The 20,971-nt window shown below is 40.0% G+C and overlaps 1 protein-coding gene across 16 annotated transcripts in view; it reads left to right on the forward strand.

The window, feature by feature from the left end:
• PDE1C (phosphodiesterase 1C) overlaps nt 1-20,971 on the forward strand; it is a 609,477-nt gene that overhangs the window by 485,266 nt on the left and 103,240 nt on the right. For all 16 annotated transcript variants that reach the window (XR_014834316.1, XM_085005901.1, XM_085005902.1 and 13 more), the window contains 3 exons: nt 13,337-13,450; nt 15,265-15,447; nt 16,426-16,492. Coding sequence is in view for 15 of the 16 variants with exons in the window: in XM_021079206.2 (XP_020934865.2) it covers nt 13,337-13,450; nt 15,265-15,447; nt 16,426-16,492 (364 nt within the window). In the remaining variant the exon portion in view is untranslated. The remainder of the gene's footprint in view (nt 1-13,336; nt 13,451-15,264; nt 15,448-16,425; nt 16,493-20,971) is intronic.

Raw genomic sequence — 20,971 nt, forward strand, 5'->3', positions numbered from 1 at the left:
TAACCACAGAGAGAGGGGGCGTTATTTTAATAAAAGGGAAAGTGAAACAAGTCCTGCCTTCAAAGAGGGAGGCAGTGCTGGTGAGTGAGATGGTAATGCCTGAGTAAAATATTTCCCCAGCTCTTCCTTTTCAGTTAATGTGTAACAAAATGATGAAGTTTCAGCTTTGGACCTATTCAGTTTTCAGAACTGGGTAGAGCAGACAGACAATGAATGATAATAACTACTGATAATGATAACAAACACTGCAGGTCCAGAACCCTTCCTGCTACCCACCCCAGAGCTGTTACAGAATTATTTCTGGTTGGCAAGAAATGGAATGATAATTCTGTTGAAAACAAATTTCAGACTGTTAACAATATGCATAACAATATGCAGACTGTTTTCCTGTGCGATTGGAAGGGACCACACCCTGCAGCACAATCACCGTGACAGGTTCTTTCACACCCCCACCTACTTCCCTACCCCGCTCCATCAGCCTCATGCCTGGTTCTGAATTTCCTCCTTTACAAACCCTTCGTGGCCACCCTGTGTGGTGAAATTAACTTCAAAATAAAACAGACTTATGAGGATGAACTGAAAAGGGGAGGGGACCTCCTGTCTTGGAATCGGTGACCCTTTAGTCGAGTCATTGGGGTTCTTCTTCTCTCATCTTGTTCACGTGCTGACCATTCGCTGGCATCTCAGCTGATCCTGAGAACCTCCCCTAGGAAATCTTGAGTCTTCCTCTGGTTCGCACCAAGCTCCACATGTCACCAGGGGCAAGCCCTCCTTGGATCCTCTCCAGAACCATCGGACGGGGTTACAGCTCACCCATAAACATTTCTCCTTCCTCAATTTTGCGACTGACGCCAAACAGGAGGATCTGGGAGACAGATACTCAGTGGGCCATCTGAACAGAGAAGCCCTTATGAAACCAGAGGCCCTATGTAAGGACAACTCAGGTCCAGCCTGTTATCATCAATATTCCATGAGCTGAAGGACTGTCTCTTTTTTTAAATTTAGCTTTTGATTTTGAGATAATTGGAGATGCCCACTATTATAAGAAATAATGCAGGAGCTCCCGTCATGGCTCAGTGGTTATCGAATTCGTCTAGGAACCACGGGGTTGTGAGTTCAATCCCTGACCTTGCTCAGTGGGTTAAGGATCCAGCGTTGCTGTGAGCTGTGGTGTGGGTTGCAGAGTTGGCTCAGATCCCGCGTTGCTGTGGCTCTGGCATAGGCTGGCGGCTACAGCTCCGATTCGACCCCTAGCCTGGGAACCTCCATATGCCATGGGAGCGGCCCAGGAAATGGCAAAAAGACAAAAAAAAAAAAAAAAAAAAAGAAAAGAAAAGAAATAATGCAGAGAGATTCCTATGTACCTTTTCCCCAGTTTTCCCCAGTGGAAGCATCCCGCACAACCACAGCGCATCAGGATATTGCCATTAGCACACGCCAATGATCTTTTTCATATTCCCAGTTTTATTGTACTCCTGTGCCTGTATGTGTGTGTATGTGTGTTCAGTTTTATTCAATCTAATTATGTGTATAGGCTCTTGCATCTGTCACCACAGTCAAGATACAGAATTATGCCATCGTCACAAGACTTCCTTGTTTACACCCATCTTCGTCCCCCGCTCCTTTCTCTCTAACCTCTGGCGACCACTAATCTGTCCTTCCTTTCATAATTCTGTCATTTCAAGAATGTTATAGAAATCGTATCATATAGTATTTAACCTTTGAGGATTGTCCTTTTTCATTCAGGATCTTTCCCTTGAGAACGATCTCATTTTTATTAGAATGCCTGGGAAGTTATCTCATCATCAGGATAATTATGTCTCTCTCGGTTTAGTGGATTATAACGTTAGCAAGCCACTTGAATATACAGTATTCCATTTGATCCTCTCAAGAGGGTAGAAACAAAAGACTTAGAAGAAAAACACAAGTATAGATGACAGGATTCCATCCTCTAGCTGTGGCAGAGATGGGTTGGGGCTCCACCAGACCTGACCCCTTATCCGTCAGGGCGTACAACCCGGCTTCACCTTCCAGCTTCTCTCTTGGAAAGCGGTGGCCATCTCACTGGATTCTGGCCTGGGGAAGTGACCAGAGCTGGTGAGTTGCAATCCAGCCTCCCCCACGTGTCCTTCCGCAGTCTTTCTCCTGCGGCGGCTGTCTTGGAAACTTAGTGGAATTTAGTGGAACCGCAGGTGGGACAAACAACCCTGATTTAACTCTCGGGGATCTCGTGACCTTTGGGGGCTGAGTCACCAGAGGCGTGGGGGTGGTGTGGTGTATCTAGAGGCAGCGGAGGAGAGAGAAACAATAGTGGACCCTGACGCTTCCTCTCCTGTCATTTCCTCTTGAGTCCTAGACCAAGGACACACATGGCCCTGTCCTCACACATTCAAAGTAATGCCCTTACGTCCCCTTTTCTCCCAATTGTCCTTTGAGTTTTCTTTTTTTTATTATTTCTGTAATTTTTCTAGAAATAATCTTAAGGAAGAAAGCTATTCTTTGCAGATTTTCATCTTTGAATTAATTTTAATTTTTTTCTGTTATTATAGAAGGAAAAAAGTGGGGGTAAAATCTTGGATTATCTTACTATGTCTCATTTTGCTGGGTGAGTGAGCTCCTCTGGATAATCATACCAATACAGTGCGATTCAGCCTGAATAAAGAACAGAATTCAGGGGAGGAAAATGAGGGCGCCATGGGGCTGGGTTGACTTTTTTTTTTGGCCAATCCCACATTACAGCAGTGACCCCAGCCGCTGCAGTGACAGCATTGGTCCTTACTCCGCTGTGCCACCAGAGAATCCTGAGTTGACTCTTTCAATGTAGAGGGACACATCTCTGCGTGGTTTCAACCTTCTTAATACTTCCTGCAAAGTTTATTCTCACTTCTGCTCATCTTCCTTGTCTCATTACCACCATTCAAAGATGTTTCCAGTGCTCCTCATTCCCTTGGTCTATTGAAACAGATGTTTTTGAAGTGGCGTGTTTATCAGCAGAGAAAAGTGATGGTGATTCTTTTCACATGAATAGCTGCAAATGAAAAATGGCTTCTGGAACTTACCTTTTTGGCGGCCTGGCAGGATTTCATCTCCTTCTCCCTCCACAGTCCCCAGCATGGCCTGTGCCAGATTCTGAATGATACTCTGGCTTTTCTTTTTCATTCTTTTAATTTCTTTTTCCTGAAGAACAGTGGCCAGAAGACTGGATTCTTATCTCAGCATCCTTTCCCAATACCCTCTGGCAACCGAGAGTTGTCCTTTAGAGAGTGTTTTCCTTCAGAAATAAAGATTTTCCTGCCATGCTTGTGAATCGTGCACATTTTTCTTTTTTGCACTGTTTCCTTTTAACAAAATGTGTGACTTGAATGACAGTAAAAACAAGTAAGGAATAAACTGGTTTTTAAGAAATATTTCTTTATGAGGCCAATGGCTGTGTTTTAGAGGGGGGGGAACCCCTTTCTAAATCACTGCATTGTGTTACTGCCAGAATCCAGAGGAACAGAGTCAATATCAGCAACTCTAAAGGAACTGAAATTTTAGCCCTGGGTTATAATACGTCCAGAATACCATAAAAATAAAAGGTTTCTCCTGAACCAACTGTGCTTTCTGTGTAGTGTTCACAGCTTGCGAGGCATGCGCGCGCGCATACACACACACACACACACACACACACACTCACTCTCACACACCAAACATGCCTTCTGAAGTTGGATCTGCTCTGTCCAACAGAAACTAGGAGAAGCCAGGATATGTAGGCTTCCTCTATGATGTAGCTTCATGGAAACAAAAGGAATGCAAATATTCATTATAAAATCCACAGCAGCCAAGAGAGCATGCAGTGTAGCCTTGAGCAGACATCCAAAGAACGGGTCCGTGCTGATGGAATGGAAAAATCATTTGTAGAATAGGATCATCGGAAAGCAATTTATATTTAGCTTTTCCATTTTTTTCTTGAAGTAGATTTCTTGGCCTACTTATGTAGTGCTTATATTAATACAAAAGCACATGTGCAGATCCTTACATAGGCCAGCTGGGTGTTGAGAGGAGAGGGCTGGAATAGTGAGATGGTAGAGGGGTGCAGGCCCATAATTAAAGGCTTTATAATAAGTCTTGCTCTTTGGGAATATAAGTCCTTCTGGTTTGTTCTTTTTCATCAAAACCATCTTGGGTACAGTTGGTTTGCATTTACAAATAAAGTTTAGAATCAGTCTGTCAGTTTCCAGCAAATAACCTGTAGAGAATTTAATGGGATTTCATTGAATCTATCGATAAATTTAGGCAGAATTCATACTTCTAAAACACTGGGTTTATAATTTATGAATATAGATTATTCTTCCATTTATATAGAGTTTTTTGTGTTGAGCACTTTTTTTTTGTCTGTTGTAAGATTTTATTCTTAGATATTTTTTACTTTGATGCTTTTACAGATAGTACCATGTTCTCATTGCTGCCATTTACCCAGTGACCCTGCTCGATTCACCTTCTGATTATAAGTTATTTGCAAATTATTTGATATCCTGTCTTAAGTATTATTTCATCTGTAGTGACTTTTGTTTTTTCTTTCCAGTCCTTGTATCTTTTGTTCCTTCTTTTTTTTTTTTTTCTCATCGAACTGGTGAAAATTCTTATACACTCTTGAAGAGAAGTAGTGGTAGTAGGTGTCCTCATGTTATTACTTCGGCAGGAAACCTTTCCATATTTCAGTATTTCAGTACGCTGTTTGCTGCAGAACTTCTGTCTTAAAGACTCACTCTCAGATTGAGGAAGTTCACTTTCCCTCCTTTGCAAAGATACTTAGCATGGGTAGGTGATTTCTCAAATTATTTTTTCCAAGTCTTTAACGATGATTCTATGATTTTTCTCTTTTATTCTTGTTAAAATAGTGAGTCACATTTATTCATTGATTTAAAATGTTAAACCAACCTTGGAGTCTCGCAAATTGCTTTCTGTGTGCCTTCTTTTTTATTTATCACTGGATTTAATTGGTTAAAATTTTGTTTGGGATGTTTGCATCTATGTTGATGGGAGAGACTGTTCTATCATTCTTTTCTTATAATGTCCTTGTTTGGTTTTGGAATCAAGAGTATGTTGACCCCATAAAATGATTTGGAATGTGTTTCCTCCTTTTGCTTTTCTCTGGAAGACTGAGTGATTTCCTCTTTGAATGTTTAGATAAATTCAATGATTAAGTGATTTTGCACTGTAGTTTTCTTTGTGAGAAAATAAACAACTATGGGAGTTCCCATCGTGGCGCATCGGAAACGAATGTGACTAGGAACCATGAGGTTGCGGGTTTGATCCCTGGCCTCTCTCGGTGGGTTAAGGATCTGGCCTTGACGTGAGATGTGCTGTAGGTCACAGATGCTGCTTGGATCCTGCGTTGCTGGGGCTGTGGACATAGGCCAGCAGCTGTAGCTCTGATTCGACCCCTAGCCTGGGAACTTCCATATGCCGCAGGTGTGGCCCTAAAAAGCAAAAAAAACCAAAACCAAAACCAAAACAAAACAAAACAAAAAACCCAACTATGGATTCAGTTTTTTCAGTAGATATGGAAGTATTCATATTTTATCTTTTTCTTATGTAAGTTTTGATAAATTAAGTTTTCATGAACATTTCCCATTTCATCTAATTTTTAAAATGTATCTGCACAAAGGTATTTATGATTATCTTTTGTTATAAATCTGTGGTAATTTTAAAAAAATTCTTAGTATTGTTTATCTATGACTTTTCTCTTTTTTCTTGGTAAGTCTTGGCTTTTTATTTTAAGCTTTGCAAAGATACAGCTTTTGGCTTTGTTGGTTATTTCTGTGGTTAAGTTTGTTTTCTACTTAATTTTTGTTCTTGTGTTTGTTTTTCACTGTCTTTTATCTTCCTTAGATTAAATTACTTATTTTTAGATTTTCTTCTTTTCTACTTTAAGAAATGTGTCCTTTTAAGGCCATATGCTTCCCTCTAAGCACTACGTTATTTGAATGCCACAAATTTTGGTGAGTCATATTTCCATTAACATTTAAAATTATTATTATTATTATTTTGCCTTTTAGGGCCACACCTACAGCATGTGGAGGTTCCCAGGCTAGGGGTTGAATTGGAGCTACAGCTGCCAGCCTATACCAGAGCCACCGCAACATAGGATCTGAGCCACGTCTGTGACCTACACCACAGCTCACGGCAATGCTGGATCCTTAATCCACTAAGCGAGGCCCGGGATTGAACCCTCAACCTCATGGTTACTAGTTGGATTCATTTCCGCTGTGCCACAATGGGAACTCCTAAAATTATTTTCTGATTTAATCTTTGACCTGTGATCAATCAGATGTATATTCCTAAATTTCCAAAAATTTGAAATATTTCTAGACATTTTTGGTTATTGATTTTAAGCTGAATTCCACTGTTGCCAGAGAATACCTGATATCTGTATGATTTCAATTATTTGAAATTTATTGAGGATTTTGCTGTTACCTAGCATAATGTCAGTTTTGATAACTGTTGCATGTGTACTTGAAGGGAATGTCTTATACCACAACTGGATGATGTGTTCAGTACATGTTCAATTAGGACCAGTTCATTAATGATGTCATTTAAAATTTTTTAACCTCACTAATTTTTTTTAACTAGTTAATAGCTTATTTAGAGAAATATGTATAAATACAGATATGCACCTTGATACCAATTTTTTTCTTGAGTGAAAAAGTAAATAGAGCCTAATAATTTCTTTAAATCTATTTATGCATCTGCCTTAAGTATGTGGAATTGAGAAACATGAGAGCAAAAAGTTTTACTTACAGCATTGACAGGCAGTAACTGACAGCTACATAACTGGGCTATTCTTGCCATCTTCATTTTTTGCTGGTGTTCTTATCTTTGGTTGGAGGTCACTAAATCAGGAAACCACATACCTATAGCAAGCCCTTTCCCAGAAATTAAAAGCAGTGATCCATCCTGCCACCAGGCTCCTGCCACATGCTATCCAAGTTCTGTCACATGAGAGATAATATCCACTCTTCAGGCTACCAGACAAGCCTAATTACAACAAAAATATAATTTCCCCACTCATTAAGTACATGCACTTCTCTACTCTGTTGCTAGACTGATCTTTCTGAAATGCCAGTCTTATCATGCCACCCCCTACCCCATTTAAAAATTCTTTAGGGGCTCCACGTTAACTCCAGGAGAAAATTAAATTCCTTTAGTTTAGCCTGCTAAACCCACGAGGGTCTGACTCCTACCTTCCTTGGAAATTACATCTCTCCATGTCCCCTGAGTTCCAGCTACCATGGAACTTTCACAAACTTTCATGCCTCTTTGAATGCATCACCATCTCAGAGGCTGTGCCCTAGGTCCCCAGTCCATCATTTCTCCATCCCATCTTGCTTGCCTGGCTGATGCCTATCTGGCCTCAATTTAGCTCTGATGTCACCTCCTCTTAGGGAGGACCTGGTTCCTTGGAGATTCCTCTCCTTTGTGCTTTCTTAGCTCCCTTGTCACGCCCCTGCCATCATGCTTGCTGTGCTTACACAGTCTGCCCTGATTAGCTGTCGTTACCCCTAATTGAGGGAAGGTGTTGCGTTTCTCCCCTTTGTGTTCCTGGAGCATATCACAGTCCCTACGTCCAGAAAGCAGCCAATCAGTGCTGAAGGAAAGTTTCAAGAACAGCAATGTTAATTAATTATAGAAACCAACAGATCTCCAGAAAAACATTCAGATGGCATCATCGGATGACATTAAAGCATAAGCCTCAAATCCCATTTGAAGGAGCTGTTTCAGTTTACTTTCTGTGGCATTTAGGTAAGTGGCAGGAATGGGAGTGACATAGAGGAAACAGGTGTGTGAAAAGTACACAGAGCTGCCTTTGCCTTACAAATACACGGATGTGATGAACTGAAGTGGTGATTTTTTCTTTATTCAGATGAGTTTTTAAGACTCATGATTCACTGAGACATGAACAGGAAATGCTATAAAAGATCCAGTTCCCTTTGACATTCTTTCTAACTAAACGAAGCCTGTCTGATATGTCATCGGCTGTGCTGGCATTGTAGAAGCTGCTTGTCCATTCTCAGGTGGCAATAACCTTGGGCAGAATGGACATATAGAAGAAAGTGTGTTTCATGGCTTTTTATTCCAGTTTGTTTTTGCTTATGCTTTTGTGATTTCATTTCAGCAGGGTCTAAAGCACCACAAATATATGTGTGCTCAAGGCTTAATTTTGAAAGGTTTGGGGGACCTCACTTGGGTAGGGAACACTGCTGAGTCCATTGTTTTCTAAATTATTGTTATTATTCTTTTGTCTTTTTAGGGCTGCACCTGTGGCATATGGAGGATCTCAGGCTAGGGGTCTCAAGAGAGCCACAGCTACCAGCCTATGCCACAGCCACAGCAACACAGGATCTGAGCCACGCCTGCAACGTACACCACAGCTCACAGCAACGCCAGATCCTCAACCCACTGAGCAAAGCCAGGGATCGAACCCGCATCCTCATGGTTCCTAGTCATATTCGCTTCCACCATGCCACGATGGGAACTCCGGGCACTTTCTAAATTACGAAGTCGATTCAAAAAGTTGCCTCCTAATAAAGTCAGCCCCATTGGTCCTAGAAATGATCTTCTGGAAAAAAAGAAAAAAAAAAAAAAAAGAAGAAGAAGACATTGTCTTTTTCTTACCAAGCCTTTCAAGTTCCAAAATACAATGTGCGGGCCCTCCCTCACTTAGTTTTTCTCTTCTGACACTTTTATGCTTCCCAAATAATGACCTGGTCTCAAGATAACTCAGCTTCCATCCAGGACTTGCTCTGAACCTGCGGATGCTGAGCACTAAAGGGATGCAGCGTTTCACCACATGCCTTGTAGCAAAGAAGCCTAAAGACAGCAAAGAGTTTACATGAAGAAGTGAAGGACTCACGTGGAGATGCACAGGCTCATCCCCAATGAAATTATACACTACCCTAACAGCAAGGCGTCTTGCCAGAGTTTCAACGCATAAGCTCTTCCTAAAATGGTGTTGCACTTCTATACTGGAACTGTAATCTGGCAGCCACAGTGACAGAAATGAATGGAGTGCTGGAAACTATGAACATCAGTCAGAAGAGAAATTATTATTATTGTTGTGATGGTTTCCTGTCTCCCTCCCTCCCTGTGTTTTTAGGTGCCCAGACCCCAAATCCTTTTGCGTAGGATTAAAAAGCTAGATGTACAGCCTACAAGTTACCATGTGACCTGTCCTTGAGGACATGGACCCTTTAGGCCAAGTGAATTCACATGGAAAAACATCCAGACAAACTTTACTAGGAAAACAAAGGAAGGTATCTGAGCCTTTGTGCTTAGTTAGTCTTCTCCAAGTTGACCAAAAATACTTAACATATGGGTGTGAAGGCTCTTGGCCATTTTTAGGCAACCCTTCTTAAGATGCATTGAGATCTGGGGCAAAGCTGTACTGTGATGGAAAGTAGGGAAGGGCGACTCCTTATTCCCAGAAATTTTAGGGAAGTTTTCAATTTTTGAGGCTAGTTGATGACCAGTGGTGAAGGAGCTAATGCATAAGTCCTCTGCCCACAAAGAAGCAATTTTAGCAAGAGATAGTGGTAGGTGCTGGGGTAGGGTGGGGGTCAAGCCAGGATGTTCCAAGAAGGATGAAGGATTGGAGAAGGGGGTGAATTGAAGGGCCAGTGGAGAAGCACCCACTTGAGTGCTAACCTAGAGCTCAAAAATATTTGGAAACAGAGACATCTGGAAATTCCTCGGGTTCGTGTGGCAGCCCCGTAACTCAGGAGGCCGGCTGCTACATGGACAGGGACAGCAGTAGCTTATATCTCTGATGGGTGCTGGTCCAAGTAGGAGATGGGTATATAGGAAGTTGGTCGCTATTTACTACTTTTTAAAATTTTATTTATTTTTATTTATTTATTTTTTATGGCCACACCCACGGCATATGGAAGTTCCCGGGCTAGGGGTCAAATTGGAGCTGCAGCTGCCAGCCTACACAACAGTCACAGCAATACCAGATCTGAGCCGCAGCTGTGACCTCTGCCACACCTTGCGTCAAGGCCAGATCCTTAACCCACGGAGTAGGGTCCGGGATCGAACCGGCATCCTCACAGATACTAGGTCGGATTCTTAATCCATTGAGCCACAATAGGAACTCCTACTTCTTTTTTTTTTTTTAAGTTCTTATTGTCTTTCTATTGTAATATTATGTTTCTTTCTAATTTCTTTTCCTCTCTCAATATATTCACTTTATTCCATTATGATTTCAGGTTTCACCTAGGTTTCACAAATCGGTTCTCTTGAATTTTATTGAATGCAAAGAAGATGTTCCCTAAAATTTACTTCTGTTTCCACGAGTGCGTTTCTTCTTCCAAAGCGAGTCCTTTCTTTGCATCTTGAAGATGATTCTCCACTTTCTTTTTTGCTGAGTCTTTTTGTAGATTTTTTTTCCACTGTTTTATCATCCTTGAATGAAAAAAGGAGAGGTGAAGGTCTCTGGGTGTTTTCTATAAATACTGCAGGGTTGGCTTTGTTGTATCTAGGTCATGAATTCAGAATCAATCTAATTGGATACCCATGAATCTATCCTTGCAAGACCACTGCCCCAGAGATTCACTTAAAGTGTTTTTGTTTTTATTTTCTGGAAAAGTGTATTAATGATGAAATTTTGAACTTACTCAGACCTGAGAGTGTATTTGTTGGCTTCACATATACACAGCAATCCTACTAAATATAGGCATAAATACAGATATCTTGAATTACACCATATTATTCTCAAAAACTGATATTGTTGTTAAATTGCATTGTGATATTTGGCATGGTAGAAGTCTCTGGCCAGCTTGAATTTTTGTTCCTTTGTAAGAATGTAGCTTTTTTTCAACTATTGTCATATTCTTTTGTTGTTGTTATTCTTGGAGGTAAAAAATGACAACAGCATATGTAGAATGTTTCCTTTTTTTCTGGTTTTATTTGATCTTTTTCATCTTCTTGTAAAGGTTTTGCTTCAGTCCAGGAAAACTTATTTCATAAAAGCTACTTCTGTTTGTTTATTTCTTATGACTGCCCTTTTATAGGAAGATGGAATCATCAGGTTCTTACTTCTATTAGGTCTTATATTTTCCCTCATCATTTTTTTATGGCTTGAGAATTGATATAGGTCTATGGGAGATTCATGTCTATTCCTGGTAGAATCTTTAAACCTCCAATGAAGGGAGACATTTTGTAGAAAGTTGAAATTTACTCTCATTTTACTCTGCCAGTGGAGAGTCCAAATAGTCTAGGGGGTAGTTGTGCTCCTGGAGGTGAGAGTCAGAATTAGAGCCTGGTGTAGCTAAGAATGTGTTTTGCTGAAGGGCTTCCATTCCTTATTTGGAGCAGCTCTCAGACTTTGCCGCTGCAGCCTCCCCACTCTCTGGCAGGCTGGCTGTCCACCATGTGTGAGTGACTGATAAACCCTTCCATGCCAACTCCTGTCTTGGGCTGCCTTGGAGACCAGAAACACTTCTTAGTGTCATCCGCGGGATCCACAGGCTGACTCTCCCCTCCAAGCCTGCAGAGGCCTCTGCTCCTTTCCTTTGCACATTTCCCTTCTGCGTCTTGGAAATGCGCAAGTCAGGTAGTGGCCACGTTCAATCTCATTTCCTCTGTATCTTACATTATTGAAGTTTCTGGGGATTTCTTTTATATGGCTGAACCTTTTGCCTACTTTTTAAGGTTGATCCTGGGATTTGATTTTCCTCCTTCGTTACTGTCAGTCATTTTCCTGTCGATCTGGAGAGGAGTAGTTTATGCCTTGCCGAGAAGTTGACGTGTGCTCTCTTAAGAGTGAGAGTCTGAGGATAGTTTGAGGTCAGGGAAGTGGGACCAGTCTTGGGAAATGGAGACTTGATAATAACTTCAAGGACCTTAACAGGCTGTTTCTCATCTGATTACCTTTAATGATCAAGGTCACTACATAATAATGACCGTAATGGTAGCAAATGACTTTTTAAAAAACAATAGGGTGATGGGGGATGTTGGTCAAAGAAACAAGCTTCCAGTTGTAAGTTCTGGGGATCTCAAGTACAGCATGGTGGTTCTGTTAGCAAGTATTAGTTTCAAGTATTATATACTTGAAAGTTAATAAGAGAGTACATCTTAAATGTTCTCACCAAAAAAAAAAAAGAAAGAAAGAAATTGATGAGGTGATGTTAACTAGCCTTATTGCAGTAGTCCTTTTGCATTATGTGTGTGTGCCTCAAATCATCATGTTGTATACCTTAACCTTACTCAGTGTTGTATGTCAGCTGTGTTCAATGAAGCTGGGGGAAAAAAATCATGGGTCACATGGTTGATGTGACTACATCAGTATCAGTTTGATTTAACCTCTATATCATCCTAGGAAATTTGGTAGTTGCTTCTTCACTTTATAGCTGACACTCAGAGAAGCTAAATACCCTGCCTGGTATTCCCACAACTAATGCATCATGAAGTAAGATTCAAATACAAGGTTGTCCTCAGAGTTTCTGTTCTTCGCTGGCTATCAAACAGCCTGCAGAGTTGTCATCTCCAAGTCTCTGTGATATTTACAGTGTTTCCAGTTGCAGGGCTTGGATAATCTGTTGGCATTTTGTTGCTCTCATATATGCTAAGTCCTTCTCTGTGGGGATTATGTTCCTATAAGGAAGAGGAGAGCATGTTTTATTGCTTCTCTTAAACTGCCTGGAACTGTTATCTAGCCATGGGTAAGATTCCTCTGAATCTTGGTTTATCATCCATCCTCCTTTAAAAAAGAAAAAAAAAGACTAGGGTTTTTATCCGTTCTTAGAAGAATTCTTCCTGTCCAGTAAAAGAGTTTGCCTTCATGGATTCTTTATGTAGCCCTTTATGGTTATTTTGATGGTCTACATCTCCTCACCTGTCTTGGAATACCCATTGGGCCATGGCGCTGTTAGTCTCAATGGTCACAGGTGAACAAATGCCTCAACATAGCAGAATCTCGAGTGGTGTTTGGTGATGTTGCTGGTGGTCATGCTTTGCTACATCCAGTTAGGACTGAAAAACATTAAAGCCAGAGAAGAAGCAAAATCATTGATAATTTAGGAAATGCTTAGAAAGATAAAAGGCAGTTACAAAATGTTGGGGGTGGTCACTGCCTTTATAGATGAGAACATTTTTGCTCTTGATTCCTAGTGGGAAAATGTGTGCCTTTATTTCATAACTTGCTTCTTTGAGAAATACTGGTCAATTCCGTCATTAGATTTTTATTTTCCATTCAGACGTATTGGAATAAATAAAGACACTTAAAGTACATTACTCTAATTGTAGGATTGTTCTTTATTTCCTCTGTTCTAATTGAATCATGTCTTTTTTCCCCCAGGTTACGGTCTTTGGTCAAACAGTTAGAGAGAGGGGAGGCTTCAGTGGTAGATCTTAAGAAGAATTTGGAATATGCAGCCACAGTGCTTGAGTCTGTATACATTGATGAAACCAGGTAAGCTGAAATGACAAGAAGTGGGTGTGGTGATATGATTGTTCTTTCATATGGCTTTTCTGAAATGTCCCCCATCGCATGTAGAAGGTAGCATTCAAATGACTGAAACTTTAGTTTTCACAAACAAATGGGGTAGATTTGGACATGACATATCCTCTATGCATCCTCATTTATAAAAGGAGCCAATAGAACTTATCTCACATACCCATTATGACAATGAAAGTGAGATAATAGCAGAGGAGAAAAAGTAATTTTTAAAAATCTTACCAGATTTTTAATCAAATGCTTTGTCACACTGGAATTATTGCATATTATTCATTTCAATGAAATGGTAAATATGAAAGGCTTTTCTTCCTTTTTTCTAATTCAGACACTCTCCTCTGTTAGTTTTTGTGATGTCTTACTTTTCTATGCCAAATTTCACCTTGAAAGTTTTTCACAGTAATCTAATGTGTCTTAGTTTTTGGTGATATGCTTAATTCCTAATTTAAGGAAATTTGATGCTGTAGTTTTTTCCCAAATGTTAACATTTTTCCCCTACTTCACAATTGATAGGTCTAAAGGAAAAAACAATTTTTCATTGATACCTGTTTTTACTGCATATTTTTAGTAGGGCTTAATACAAGTATAAGATACAACTTTCAAAGTTTTATTTTAATTTTTTGCTATTTATATTCTCTTCTAGTCTAACCTATGAACATGTTTGAAAAACCTGCTAAGCACACCTGACAGATGACTTAAATCACTGTACTCAAATAAAGAATTGCATTATTTTGGAAAATTTGCTTAAATTTAGACATTTAAGCTTCTGTAATGTCTTATCAAACTAGAGAGAATATCAGTTGCTATCATTTGGCTTCATGACTTTATTACTGGGTTAATGTGATTTGGGCAATACTTTGCAAAGTCTTTCTTTTTTAAAATGTATTTTTATTGAGATGTGATTGACATGTAACACTGTATAAGTTGAAAGTGTACCATGTGTTGACCTGATATATTTATATGTTACAATATGATTACCACCATAGAGTTAACTAACACCTGTTACGTCACGTAATTATTTGTGTGTGTGTGTGTGTGTGTGTGTGTAGTGGGAACAATTAAGATCTAGCAATTACCAACCTTGAAGTTTATATAATACAGTATTGTTGTCTATAGTTTTTAAGTGTCATTATTTCTAAAACAAAATAATAGCATATGGCCATCTAGGAAATAAACCTCCCTGTGAATGCATTTTTAACATTTTCGTCTCTCTTCTCGTCTCATCTCGTCTCGTCTCCTCTCCCCTCCTCTCCTCTCTCCTTCTCTCCTCTCTTCTCTTCTTTTTGGCTACAGCAGCATATGGAAGTTCCCAGGCCAGGGATCAAATCTGAGATGCACCTGCGACTTATGCCACAGCTGTGACAATGGCAGATCCTTAACCCACTGTGCCACAGTGGAAACTCCTTAAATGCATTTTTAAGTGGAAGGTGTAGATTCCATTCAAAGTCCACAAGCCAACTAGGAATAAAGATACTGGGTGCTCCTGAATGTAAGGGGTCTGAGACCCATAGAGCCTGAGATGAAGTATTATTTGACTTTCTCTGATTCCTTTGTTCCTTTGTCCAGTCTGGTAGAGGAAGCCATCCTGAAACACTTTTGGTGGGCTTTCACAAGCCTTGGCATAAACGTGTTGGATTTTTTGTGGCCAGCTTATTTTGGTTTCTTTGCATGTGTATATGCAGGTGGGGTGGAGGGAAGGAACAGCTGCTTTGAACAGATTGTTCTCACTTCAGGTTTAATCTCAGTGTCCTGCTTGTGTTTCTTGGGTGCAGGCGACTCCTGGACACAGAGGATGAGCTCAGTGACATTCAATCAGATGCTGTGCCTTCCGAGGTCCGAGACTGGCTGGCCTCCACCTTCACACGGCAGATGGGGATGATGCTCAGAAGGAGCGAGGAGAAGCCGAGGTTCAAGAGCATTGTCCACGCAGTGCAGGCTGGGATATTCGTGGAGAGGTAAAGACGCCTGTCATTCAGTGACCAAAGCAGCGAAAGGCAAAACACTGGTTTCGAATAACTAAAGGCTTTGCTTTGATCTAGTTTGGATATTTTTACAAATACTGAAAATTCTGTGTGGATATAGGCAGTCGAATGAGAGATGGCAAAAACATATCTATTTTAATCTCGGCAGCATCATTAGACAAGCTTTGGCCTTTGCTCGGACTTCTTTGTGTTGACTAGAGAAGATTTCATTTGAGTTCAACCTCTAATTTTTAAAGGACATCATCTCATCCACCATCCTTTGACATATGTGCATGATTTGGACCAGGTCAAGAATGCTTTGAGGGTACTGACCCAGGGAGGAGTTCATTGAAGGGATTTGAGTTTCCCATGGCACTTTCCAATTTTGTTAGTCATTTTGCTCTTTGAAATTAAATTACACCCCTTCCTCAGAAATAGGTTCCAGAAATTGATGTATTCTTCTTACAATCCTTGTAACACAATTATACGTTTTAGAAATGCCACGGTCAGCGCAAAGGTCACCCGGGATAGTTTTCTTTCTCGTTTTTGACAGTTCTAAAGGACAAGCTTTTCTAAATGGGTTACCCATAGGAGTTCTTCATTCAAGTTAAAATACTGCGTTATATACTGTCCATGCTATACTAATTCACTTCCAGCAGAAAATGAGACCCATTTTGATCATTTAATTTCCAATTTGGGGCACATAGACTTAATTTTTTTTTTTTTTTTTTTTTTGGCTCCAGTGGTTTACATGTTTGAGATTGCTTTTAATTGCATTTGAGTTTACCCCTTAGGCCACTGGAGTGACCATGAAAAATTATAAAAGAAGTTTGAGGTTCCTTGGGTCATCAGATGACATGACTTCTTGTTAATTGCCAATACTTGGTATAAGTCTATGGCCTGCTAATTCTCTTTGTTGGTTTGTTTGTTTTGTAATATATAATATCATATGTTCCCTTCTGTTTTATCCAGAATGTATAGACGGACATCAAACATGGTTGGACTGAGCTACCCACCAGCCGTTATTGAAGCATTAAAGGTAACACCAATGAAAAGGTCTTACAGTGTACATGGTACCTTATGAAAAGTAGTTAAATTTGTTGTTAGAAAACAAGAGGTTTTCACATAGAGCTCATTTATAATTTTTTCAGTCATTCCTGCCTTTTTTCTTTCATTGTCTTTTTCTTCCCTGCTCCAACAATATCACTATCTTTTCAGCATTTGTACTGCCATCGTTTTTAGTCAAAATCCGAATGGGTTTCATTTCTTTCTGTCTTGGAGTAGTTTAGTGATCTGTACAGTGGTCTGGCATTACGAGACCCAGTCTGACTTTGGCCGTGGAAGATCAGATTTGTTCTGACTATAAATATTCAACATTAAGAGGATCTTTGGTAATCATAATTCTACTATTATCTGCTGATCTGCTCTATGTCCATTTTGTAGATGAAGAAATTAAGACTTAGTGAAACCAAAAAAAAAAAAAAATACACAAAGACAGAACTGTGGTTTGATAGTGGAGTTGTAGGCAGAGTAAGCACTCATTAACATTTTACTGCATGAAAGTGTGTCTCCCCTGAGCCCTAGTCCTCTTCATATATCCTACTGTTTTCCCAAGACTCTCACTGAGCCCAGAACTTCCACGGGAAGTCACACAGACGAGTTAGAATTACTCCCAATCAGTCAAGCTCCTGGAATTGTATAGACTATCTCTAAGAGCCCCCAACTGCATGCATTCCTGTAGGTGTGCATTGATTCAGACCCACTGGTCTGAGGGTATCCCAGCTGTGCTGAAGCTGATTTGGCTTCTGGATTTGAAGGAGGAGCTGTGCTGAGGCGCAGCATGGCTGAGCTGGTCAGCACTGTCTGGTGCCTATAGGTGGAGTTGTGTCAACCGCTCAGACGTCCCACTGTGCTGACTCTTGTTAAAGCTATTTCTTCTCTTTCTCTGAGACCTGAAAAGTATATTCCTGATGCAATTTTCAGAAGATAATTTAAATTCCCTATTCTTAAAGTCAGGGGTGGGAGTGCTACTTGATCAATTTAATGTCAAGAAAGAGCCTTTTAGGGCCATTTTGGTTTTTTATTTCACCGTCCCTTTCTCTTCTCTCAAAGCCATTCATGAACTGAATTTGTGAGACCCTATATGTTCAGATTCTCTATTACCCATTTTCTATCTCTTTTCAAGTCGTCTTTGGGACAGGAAAGTGCCTCAAGAGGGATACAGCAAGAGGACACATGTTTTCACTCCTTCCTCTTCAATGCCCACTCTAGTGCCCAATAAATCATTGTGTAACTTATAGCAACATTTTCCATTTAATCTGTGAAATCATTTCATGAGATCTGATGTTTCATAACACCCACTATAAAATTGCATTGATTTTCATAATTGAACCTGAAACACTCAGTGAAAATCTTAGGAACATTAGAAGCATCTTTTATCCTTAATTCCTTCATCGTGAACATAAATACAGGTGGTTATACTGGGACTGGTAAATTTATGAAAATATTTCTTCTAAATGGAAGCATCTTTTCTATGCAGAATAACGGAGGATATGTGGAAAACCTGTGATGTGCATGAATTGTTATTTTTACCTTAGGGAAAAGTGACTCTCAGAGGCACACGTGTTGTCTTTTCTCAGGGAAATGTTACCTTGATGATTCAGACGAGGAATAAATACTTTCTGAATTGCTACCCTTTTCCACGCTGTTGCCGATATGTACAGAAGGCTAAAACTGTTGTTTCTCTTGGTTGTACTCCCTGTTTATTGGACAAATTCAAGACCTTTTTACAATGTAATATTTTTTCCGCCTCCCTAGACTCCGGTTTTATTTGCAGTGGATTGGAAGTGAATTGGAGAGATGGCACAGATTCTATTTTTACGTAGTGCCTGTTAGAAAAAGAAAAAAAAAAAAGAAAAGGTTATTTTCACTCCACTGCAGTAATTTATATGGAATCGTGATTGTTTTCTTCTTTTACAGAAAATTTCCCCAAAGACTGAAAGACAGTTCAGTAAAATAACCATCATGCCACTGCCATGTTTACCTTTGTGATTAATGTAAGAATATGGCATAAAATAACATTTAAGTAAGAGAATCGTTACCATCGCACATCTCTAAATTTGGAATATGTTGCATCTTTGTTCTTTTTTTCTTTTTCCACTTCAGTGAATCCTGGCTTCTAATCTGGATTTTATCTCTAATCTTCTAAGGTGGGGTTATTGGAAATGTAGAATGGTGCTGTTCTTTAGAAAGGCATCTGTTGTGTGACTCAGGAAGAGACACCCTGGACAGACTCCAGGTTTAAAGTGGGAGGAAATGAGATGGTTCAGGCTTCCTTCACATGAGACTAATAGGAAATTCATGTGGTGTCTCCATGGGAATGGTCTTTGGACCAAATATGGTAAAAAAAAAAAAAAAAAAAGGAAGATTGGTTTAAGGCAGTTAAATTAGGTGCTTCTTAAAATGCAGATTCCGGGCCACAAGCCAGGATTCTACGGCCTTCTCCACTGGAGAATCAACATTTTTTTCTGAGCACCCCGGGCAGTTCTAAAGAACATTAAAATGTGAGAATCATGGCTAAGACCTCCCAAAAATGGGGGACTGGAGAGCTTATCCATCGCACTATATTTTCTCATCCTTCCATTTCTCTGCGATCTAGTATTCAGAATAAACCTTGACTTTTCCTGTAATAATCTCTGTATTTCCAGTGATAGAGCTTTTATCCTTTTAAAAAAAAATTCATTCTGATGAAGAGGATTAAAAATCGTCAGATCTGACAGTGTTTTCCTACCTACTGAGTTGTCAGTGGACTTTTCTTTAGGACAAACGGTGAGACAGTGGCTGTCATGACAATGCCAATTATAGCAGCCAAGGTGAAGCTTTACATCTTGGATTAATCGTAAATGGCTCCACCTCCTAGGCCCTATTGGGGTATTTAGGTCACAGCATATATTCATTGAGTTTGCAGTGTCATGTCAGTAATGGTATCACTAGGGGCGTCAGTAGGGTTATTGCCTGGTTCTGCTACAGAATGGCATTGGACACTTCATCTCTCTGAGGTTATCATCTGTGAAACAGGGAAAGTGGTACCCATTTCTAGAGTTGTAAGGGTTTTCAAATGTGTATCAATACTTCGCTGTGTGCCTGGCACAGAAAATGTCCTTAATGCTTATAGCTATTTCTTTAGTTGTTATAATGGAGGAGAAATTATTGAAGGCTGAGGTGAGGTTACCACTAAGTGTGAATTGAAACAATCTATTTGAAACCCTTTTGGAAAAGTTTGGGTTTCCTTTTACCCAGTTTGGCTTTCCTGTGCCCTGGCATCCATGAGAGAGACCCTCATGGTTTCGGGGTGATCTTGTTGGTTGGGATGCTCGGAGAGGGGCAGGATTGGGATGGATAGATGTTGGAATGCAGTGAGGGATGATGTGGGAGTCACTGGATCTAGGAGTTCCTTGGAGCCAAGGTCTCTTGCAGGGGATCATCTGACACCTAGCTTGGACTCAGTGGGGTCTCACATGGGTCCTTATTGTCATGCTGACGGCAGTAAACTTTCCTTAACTACTGAAAGTGGGACTGTTGACATGATGTGAAACCAAATGACCCGTGCTTTAATTATTGCCTAAATACACCTTTGTTTATAATACCCACAAGTAGCTTGTTGTAAATCAAAGACACATCAGACAATGTTTACATATATTTTAGAGAAGCTGTTTATATACAAATAGAGCGTTGAACTTCAAGAGCACTGTGTGAGGAGGGTGTTCAGCTCAGCTTTTAGTTTTACTTTTTTCAGTAAAGTGACTTACAGATTTGAGGACCCGGTCCCCAGATCCGCAACTCCAGAAGTGGTAACATTTTTCCATTCTGTGAAAGGAAGCTTTTCTCTTTGCTTTCAGCTCCGCGGTTTGGGTTGTTGAAGTGGCACATTATTATTATTTTTTTTTTTCTGTATCATGCATGTTTCTGAACACTTTTAAGTGGGTTTACATTCTCAACAGTGGACTAAGAGAAAGTCAGCAGATAGTACCACAGGGCTGGGGAGAAGTTTAGAGTAGGGAACCCCCTCGGTTATTGTGAAGTCACTTGAAATTTTGGAATTCAGCAGAGTTAATGGAGGGTTAATGGAAAAAGCCAGAGCATAGGCATCAGTTGAATATGTGTTTTGGCCCCCATGTGTCCCTGGCACTTATTCGCCATGGGTCTGAGGGAAATGAGGTAACTTCTCAGTTTCCTCGTCTGTAAGATGTGACTGATAGTACTTACCTCTTAGAGGTGTCTTCAGGATAAATTACATATTTATCACTGATCATAATACCTATCATATGGTAGGCACCTGATAAATGTAGCTATTTTTATTACTAATAGGACTATTTGATATTTTATCAGTAAGTGCTATGTAGGACTGCCATATTGGAAAAAGTTTTTTTTTTGTTTTTGTTTTTGGTTCTTTTTCTTTGTTTGTTTTTTGTTTTTTGTTTTTTGAGAGCCGCACCCACAGCATATGGAGATTCCCAGT

The sequence above is a fragment of the Sus scrofa genome, chromosome 18 (assembly GCF_054392235.1).
Source record: "Sus scrofa isolate SSC_HxYL_T2T_F1_AM1 chromosome 18, Sscrofa_HxYL_maternal_Yorkshire_Landrace_v2.0, whole genome shotgun sequence".
Classification (NCBI taxonomy): Eukaryota; Metazoa; Chordata; class Mammalia; order Artiodactyla; family Suidae; genus Sus; species Sus scrofa.